This window comes from Crocodylus porosus, unplaced genomic scaffold (genome assembly GCF_001723895.1).
Source record: "Crocodylus porosus isolate Cpor-Errol unplaced genomic scaffold, CroPor_comp1, whole genome shotgun sequence".
In the NCBI taxonomy this organism is placed as follows: Eukaryota; Metazoa; Chordata; order Crocodylia; family Crocodylidae; genus Crocodylus; species Crocodylus porosus.
The window spans coordinates 3,850,069-3,858,839 of record NW_017728906.1 but is presented as its reverse complement, the minus strand read 5'-3'; the positions used below and the strand labels follow the sequence as shown (position 1 = coordinate 3,858,839).

Here is an 8,771-nt window from a genome sequence, read left to right as displayed (position 1 = left end):
CTCCAATTTATTGTTGTTTCTCTTGGTACCTTTGGTAGAGAGAATCAAGAAAGGTGCCTTAAGAGAGAAGGGACTGAATAGCATAAGAAATTAAGGGAAATTAATACTCATAATATTTACACAGTAGGAAATAAACAAGGGAATGAACACACTATGTAAAACTACATCTTTTGGCACAGTTTAAAGTAATCAAAATGGCCTAAAATTAGAAGGGGCCAAATTTAATACAATTTAAGTAAGACTGTTTACATCTGAATTTACCTCAGTCAGTCATTTTGTTTTGCAAATTATTCAGATAAATAAAACACTTTTTTTAGCATAAGCAAAGGAGGAGAAATATTCTTGCCTCTTCCATCCATTCCCCCTTTTGGCATCTGTGATTTTGCCTGACTAACATAAACACTGGAAAGTGTACTTGTGTTTCTGATCTTGAACCCACCCAGTGCCTTCTAATTTTTACATATTTGCTAGATGTAACAAACTTTGTCTTTTCTATATGTTGCAGAAGAGGAATCATCATCAAAATGTTCCTTTGAATTCAACAATATAACCTCCTCATCAATATAACTGTTATCTAAAGACACAGCCCAAGATAAATTTGAAAAAAAGGAAGAGAATTCTTCAAAATGATGTATTCCATCTATATTGATAGTTGTATTATGAAACAAACATAGAAGTACCTTTATGCACTGACTTACTGATTGGGCAGATGAAAAGCAGAGTATCACAAAGACTCATCCTGGACTATTTGAACAAAGTTTTAGGAAACATGATAAAAATCTTTTTTACCAAAGCAGTGAGAAAAGACTCTTCCTCTTTACAATTTGTATATGACTATTTTAAGAAAACTTGAAGAGGGGTTGAGGTAGTCCTTAATCTCCCTGGAAAATAGATTCATAAATGTTTGGGTTGGGAGGGACCTCAGTAGATCATTGAGTCCAACCCCCGAAACCTGAGCAGGACAGAGCGCTGGGGTCAGTAAGGGCATTGTCTCATTTAGTGTAAACACTTTACTGAATACTCTTCATCATCTGCCAATGTAGATAGGTGAGTTTCTAGTCACCATTCTCTGTGTGTGTTCATGTATTTGGCACACAAAACACAGAAACAGTTAACCATTGTCATAAACTGCTCTAAAAGACATGGCTTCACAAAATTAAAGTTGTTAGAATCTGAGACTTTTCACACACTATTTTCCATTGCAGAGATAACACAACCTTCTACCCAACCACTCTTATACTTTCAACTTTTCAAAGCAGAAGCGCTCACGTCGTGGCCTTGTCAGATTCTAATGAATCTGCGAATTCTGCTAACCACCTGTCATCAACCGTCTCACACAGGACATGAGAAGAAGAAGAAAACGTTCATAAAGAAGCCCTGCCCAGGAGTCCCTGTGTCTTGTTTTATGCCTGCTTTGGCATTCGATGATACTGTAGAAAACTTGCAGGTCAATATGTTGACTGTGGGGGATGAACTGCCAGTGGGTCCCCAGGCAGTATCATATTCTGGTAAGGAACTTGGAAGCCTGGATGAGTGTGAATAATTGCAAAGGGCCACATATGTGTAGAGGATTGCTTTAACCATTAGATAATACTGCTTTAAAAATCCCTACATGAGGATGGCAGACTGCAAGGATTTGTACATGTGCGTAGGTTTGTTTAATTGCATTACTGCCACCTGGGATTTGTTTCAAATGAATGAACAGGGCAGTCAGCAGGATTTAATCATTTTTTGATCCCTGGGGCTAGCCCCCGAATAGCACAATAGAAGGAAAAGCACTGCACAGGCTGTTTTGAGTTTGAATATATTTATTTTTTTAGATGCCTGGTTTATTTTGCTTTCAGTTGTGTAGCTGATTTTACAATGCATCAAACACATCTCTGGTCTTCATTTAAGCAAAGCAAAGTGCATTTATTCTTCTTCATGAACCTGAAAATGCAATGTGTGAGAGATGTTATGATACAGTGCAGGTAACTGTGATTTATGCTAAGGAATCCTACTGACATTTTTATCTTTTAATATGAAACAAACTGTCTATTCTCTGCTGCTTTGTTGCATTACTAAATACCTACTGGACACAAATCATCAATAAAACCTGCATCACTCAATGGAGTTAAATTGATTTGTGTCAACTGTTCCCTGTCCTGGCAGTTGTTTATACATTATTAACAGCTTATAAATTTCATACAGCACTGCTATGGACTACAACATTGTTTGCTTTGCTGCTGTGTAAACAGGGTATAATATGATTCATTCTGTTTAAGTGAAATTGGTCTGTTTCCACTAATGTCTCTATGAGCTTCTGCATAGGTCTGCACCATGTCCCTGGAGAGCTGAGAAGAGACGCTTGTGAATGTGCCCCAATCCACACACAGCGAGAACATCCTGCACTTCGATGCTCTGTGTGCCACAGGCCAAGGTCTCAAGAGCAGCTATGGGGAAGGGGAGGATGCTTTTGTGGGGGATGGGAGGTGAAAGGGGAAGTGATATGATAGCTCTGCGACAAAATTTGGGCTCAACTCATGCAAATATCCCTTCCTGGGCATGCCAGAAATGCAGTGTAGACAGATCCTGCATTCCTCTGTCATCTCAGATTGCCACTCTAATTAAAGTGCCTGCAGCATCACAGGGATCAGTGTTCCCGCGTTGAAAAATGGCAGTGGGGCACTTTAACTAAAGCTCATTAAACGAGCTTTAGTTAAAGCACCCCCACCACCACTTTTCAGCATGGGGATACTGATACACATGACGCTGGAGTCTGCTGGAGCCCAGTAATTACCACACTCCAGCAGACTCAATTAATCAAGTCTGCTCCGTGTACTGTAATTACAGTGCGTTGGAGCAGCCTTGCTGCATGTGTATACCCATAGTGACTAACTTGCCACAGAGGTCATTTAGTCCATGTTCATAGCAAGTTGGTAGTGGACATTTATGTGGATAACATCATCCAGAGTTACAATGGTATATAAGGTATCAGGATTTAAAACAACCTCTGAACATGAAAGATGACTCCTATCTAGGGGTGTTCTAGATCATTCTTGTATATCTGATACTGTCCTGGCTGGGGGCTGGACAAGATGGACCTTTGGTCTGATCCAGTTTGACAGTACTTACATTTGGAAATCTCAGCTGTGCCCCCACCCTTTTATTTTATAATTTATTTTATTTTTGAACACCCACAGTTGTTTCTTCCCTGAGATTTTACTAACATGCCTCAGGGAGTCTATCCTCCTCCTGTCTTCCTTCTCATTTTCTAACAATTCTTTCCTCTTCCCTTGTCCTCTGTCAGCAAGGTGAAAACCAAACTGCTTACCTTCCCTTTCCTGAGTCTCCATCACTGCTAACAACTGACAGTACTACTATCTTCCCTGGGACTCAGGCCCACCCTCTGCCCTGCTCCAAACATCCAAGTCGCATCTAAATCTACCACTATCCCCCCCTCAACACTGCCAATGCTGTCCTTTTCTTTCCTTCTTTCAGACGCAACACTCATGTAGGCCCTTAACTCTTGCACCCTCCTCCTCTCTGGTCTCCCATTAACTTCTGTTTCAAGCAGGTTTCAAACAACCAGCTTCTTCACAAACCAGTCACTTCACACCCCCCTCTTTGGAAAGCCTTTCAGAAACCTCTGCTTCCTCTCGCTTCAGCTCAAGCATAGCAGCTTCCAGAAGCTCAGTCAACCTGAACCTCCCAACTTAATCTGATTTTGCTCTTGCTGCATGTAGCCCTCCACTGATTTTTGCTCTGCTGGTGTTCTCACCCCTGTGAACCGATCGTCAGCTTCTCACATAACCATGCACCCCTATATTACTTCTCTGGATAGCACAGACTCACTATGCTTGTTAATGTGCTTACCCTCTGTAGCCCCTTTACCCACTCAGTGTTTAAGCCCTTTGAGTCACAGAGGCTGTGCCTTTAGAGCAAAACAAGCTGCCAAGAAAAAACAGGCATCCTGTTCTCCTTAACCTCCATCTCTTTGTGCATAGAATAAATGTACTTATCTCAAATTAGTTGGGGGGTGCTATAGATACCAAGCAATTACACTCAACTAAATGTATTGTTTAATCCAGTAACACATGAATAGTGTAAATCAGTGGTTCCCAAACCGTGGGTTGTGACCCAAAATGGGGTCATAACAGCAATGGATGGGGTCATGGTGCAGCATTCTCTCCCACACCAGTCCCCGCCTGCTGGGCTGCAGAGACCTGGGGGAATGGCAGCAGGGTGGGGAGCTCCAAACCCGCAGTAAGCAGCCTGCATCCTCCCCACTGCCACGTGCTATGCTCTGGCCGTGCCAGCCACAGTGGAGGGGACAGTGGGGCGGGGAAGCCAGGCTTTGAGGTCCGGCCACAGCAGCTGCTGCTTCTTGTCAGTGGCAGTCAGGCCTTAGGCTTTGCTGGGTTGGGGGGGCAGGGGGCTGTGGGCCTTGGCCCTAGGGAGAATGGGGGGCTGTGGATCGGGAGTGAGGGACACCAACAGTGGTTGTGGGGGGCTGCGAGTTGGGAATGAGGGGTCATGCTGAGGAAATGGGGTCATGCTAAGGAGAAGTTTGGAAAGCACTGGTATAAATGATATTGCTCTAGAAACTTAATTGAAATAAAAGATAATTCTTGTGAATTAATCTGTGTGAGAGCTTTACTTTGTGTCTCTGCTGAATTCTCATGTATTTCATGGAAAATATGTGGCCACAGAATGGACAACATAGGGGAAAGCAAAGGGCAAGAAGAAAGGAGAAAGGGCAACTTCTTCTCATTCTGGCTAGAACAGAACAGTTTCTTTTTGCCACTGACTCTGGGGCTGCTTATCCAGAACATATCCCCTAAAACCTAGAGCCTGTTTAGATAATATTTTTACATCAGATGGAGAACAAAATGAAGATGATTCCAGCTCCTGCTTTCAGTAAATCATGTAGGTGTAAGAATGGATCTATCACCCAGTTGCCATTAGGGAAAATCAAAGATAATCAGGAGCTTTTCAAGCTGTTTCATTTTTCTTCAACCCCAGGTAGAAATCCACATAGTAACAGAAATGAGATGGTGCTTTTAAAATAGCCACTCTCAGAAATGAGTTTTCTACCTAAATGTGTTGGGGAAAAGCTTCTCTGGCTTGCAGCTGCTTAACTATCTAGGACTGTGTTGGTGTATGTTAGGAACACATTGCTTTGATGTCTCATAAGCTGTAGTTTTAATTTCAAAACCTTTGCTTTAACGGAAACAAAATAAGACAAATATTGGACAAATAATAGATCCAAATTAGACAAATATGTGGATCTAAAATATAGGATGGAATTATTTCCCTCACCTTATGTGTATACGTGTATACAAGCCAGTGGGAATTATAGACTCATTCATGTTGCAGAAAAATGCCATACCTTTTTAATGCCAATATCTCTTGTCTTGGACCTCAGTTTATTAACCTGGGATTCAGCTATTTCAGCCCTTTCTTCAGCATCATCCAGTTCATGTTGCTGTTTCCTGTATTTTCCCAGATACATATTGGCTTGTGCTTCCTATTGAAAAAAAGCATGAGAGGAGTTTCCCCGCTCTAAGTTTGAAAGTACTGTCTTCAATTCCAACATCAGCAGCAAATGTGACTAAGCATAAATGTATAGGGCAAACTTTGAAAAGTTAGTTTTACACTGTAAGGGTTTTGGTGTCCCAATAGTATTAGTGGAGGGAATCTCTCCAATTACCATATCCTTTCAAATAGGGAGAAAAATAAAGGGGAACCACCTTACAGGCATTTTTCAGGTATCACAAAATCCAAGCTGCTGTACATGACATTCTGAATAATTCAAATCTCTTGGGGAAAGCAGCAACAGCCCCTGAAAATCTATTTACACTACAGGATATAAAGCCCCAAGTGCTGTTTAAACACTGAGCCCTAGGGAGTGAACAGTATAAATCAGAATGAGGCAGCTCTTCAAGGAAGCTGATGAATAAGGTTTGAATATGTCTCGATAAGACTGAAAAAAAGAAATGCCACGTAACATCTACACCTATCACTTACAGCCTCCTCAGCTTGGTGCTTGTAGCTTTTCACTTTTAATTGCAGTTTATCAATTAGATCCTGCATCCTGGCCAGGTTCTTCTTGTCTTCCTCTGACTAGAGCAAACAAACAGAAAAAAAATCTTAATATACAGGCCCAAGGGCTGGGGACATTCCAAAGTGAACCTGTTATGGATAATATTCATATGACACTGGAAATAAAAATCTTTGAAATTGAAAAGAGTTCAGATAGGATCACTCTGTTAGCAGATGAGAAAAATTTCCCTGGGCTGTTCTGAATAACAGTAAAAGTGACACAGCGAATGGAAGAGAATATCTACGTATTTATGAAGTATCATGACTAAATGCTCCAACTCCCACAAAAGGATGATGCAGAGATGATAAAATGTAGGTCTCCTGTACTCTGTGAAAGTAGTACTGCGCTACCAGAGCTCACAGAATCTTATCAGCCCATGACAAGGACAAAAGTAAGTCTAATATCCTTTTATTCCTCTTTGCAGAGTCAGAGCAGAGGGAGACAGCTGGAGTTTTTTTCTTCTCCTACAGCAACAGGAATGCTATCCAAGGCTCCTCCTCTGCAGATTTAATTTGGCATTATAACAATGCCAGATTCCTGACTATGCCAACCCTCCTACAAAAGCTAACGATGGCTTATGTGAACTGATTGTAACATGGGAAATAAGGGGTTTTCTACAGCTTCCCTAACACGTGCAACTGCTGTCTGATAAAGAACACATTTCATTCCAGGGACTGGCTGTTTTGTGTAATATCCAGAGTGCATGGGCTTTGCAGGAGTACCTGATAAGTCAGCTCTTTTATGCGTCTTTCAAACTTGCGGACACCTTTCTGAGCATCTGAATTGCGACGGAGTTCATTCTCAAGTTCATTTTCCAGCTCACGAACCTGCAAGAAAAGAAGCCTTATGATTCCACAGGATTCAAGCAGCAAGACGAGTACTGTAATATGGAGTGTGCCCAACACACCAGATGCTGACCAAACATACAAAACAAGCTACAGAGTTTATAACCTAAGAAAGGATTGTAGAGGATTTGATCATTTTAGAACACATAAGTTACTTTGAACATGGCGTTCATCATATTCATATACACAGAGTTACCTACAACGACCACACTGCCATGCCAAACAAGGTGAAAAGGGAGAAAGACTGTCCATATCTGGTCTGGATGTAACTTGTCATATGGCCAACTCACATAACTCATTATTTGATCCCTAAATGGTCTCTTTGAAGATCATAAGTGGATGCAGAGGCTACCTGCAAAGGCCACCCAAAACAACCATTTTGCCCAAGTCCTGTAAAGACTCTGAAAGGGGGATAGTGTGGTCCTTGGTTCAGGATAGAAAACTTACCCTGGATTCCAGTTTCTGGATCTGCTTCTTGCCACCTTTCAGGGCTATTTGTTCTGCTTCATCCAGTCTCTTTTGTAGGTCTTTAATAGTCTGCTCCATGTTCTTTTTCATTCGCTCCAAGTGAGCGCTAGTATCCTGCTCTTTTTTAAGCTCCTCAGCCATCATTGCTGCCTAAAGTAAAACAGTACATCACACTGAAGACTGTAAGACTGGAATAATTTCCTAAGAGAAGCAGGGAAAGCCCCATTGCTCAAGTCATTTAGTATAAGGCTGGACAATGTACTTGAGGACTTTCTATAAAACCCTGCATTGCTGAAGGGGAAGGGATACCTTTTTCCACCTATCTTCTACTGTCACGATCTAACATCTGCTCTCTTACTTTAACACCTGCATGGGATTGGCATATCAGGCCATGGAGGTTGATTCTAAAAGTTGCTGCATTAACAAACTTGACAAGTCTGAACTTGTCCATGCATCCTTTGTACAAGCAGAGTCTGAGCAGCAGTAATAGGGAATATTGCCAGTCTGTGTCAACAATAGACTTCACCTCCAGCTATGAGGGATCTGGGACCAGAAGTTCAGTCTCCATGTTGTCTTCAGTTTGGGGACATTTTGTTGATTTTTTTAACAAGGAAGCCATTTCTGACCTGAGGTGTGTCCATATCATCCAAACCAAGCTACATGTCTAGTGCAGGTCACTGAACAACCATCAGAAGGTAAAAATGTTTAGTCATTACCAGATTGGGCTGGAGTTGAACTGGTGACAATGACTGGTCTCTGTAGACCTGGAGAAGATCACCCTTATGGCTTGTAAGAAACAACAATGGTTAAGGCTTAAAGGGGAATGCTGCTTCTTATAACTGAGTCTTTCTTTTTTTGCTCTTTGATCTACATGCCAGACAGGAAGGTAGTTGAGGGACCAAATGTCTCATCATGTCCAGACAAAGATCCAGCTGCCTCAGAGATGTTGTGACCCAAAACAGATCTCAAAGATCAGTGAGGGCATGCTCTGTCTTGGGGAAAAGAAACCAACCAGGGAGCACTTTTCTCTCCTTTTCTTCAACCTCTTTTCACCAGACTGCATCGATTGCTTTTAGACAGTGGTGGTGTTCATTTAAAAATCAGAGGTATTTTTTACAGTGACCGAAGTGGCCATTTAGGTCTGCCTAACTTAGTCCTCAAAAGATAGTGCTGTGTACGCCGGAGAAAAGGGAACAAGGAGTTTATTTACATCAGTGATTGCTTTCTTGGCTTTTTCTTCAGCATTCCTGCACTCCTGTATTGCCTCCTCTACTTCATTCTGCATCTGACTGATGTCTGCCTCCAGCTTCTTCTTCTGACCAATTAGGCTTGTGTTCTTTAAAAAAGAAAAAGAAGAGAGATACGAATTGGGG

General features: G+C 41.7%; 1 protein-coding gene across 3 annotated transcripts in view; it reads right to left on the bottom strand.

Moving 5' to 3' along the window:
* Positions 1-1,790: 1,790 nt before the first annotated feature.
* MYH15 (myosin heavy chain 15) overlaps positions 1,791-8,771 on the bottom strand; it is a 70,156-nt gene continuing 63,175 nt past the window's right edge. For all 3 annotated transcript variants that reach the window (XM_019528610.1, XM_019528612.1, XM_019528611.1), the window contains 6 exons: positions 8,609-8,734; positions 7,378-7,548; positions 6,808-6,912; positions 6,010-6,105; positions 5,372-5,509; positions 1,791-1,929 (listed from right to left, as the gene is read on the bottom strand). In XM_019528610.1, the coding sequence (XP_019384155.1) occupies positions 1,912-1,929; positions 5,372-5,509; positions 6,010-6,105; positions 6,808-6,912; positions 7,378-7,548; positions 8,609-8,734 (654 nt within the window). In that variant the 3' untranslated portion in view covers positions 1,791-1,911. The remainder of the gene's footprint in view (positions 1,930-5,371; positions 5,510-6,009; positions 6,106-6,807; positions 6,913-7,377; positions 7,549-8,608; positions 8,735-8,771) is intronic.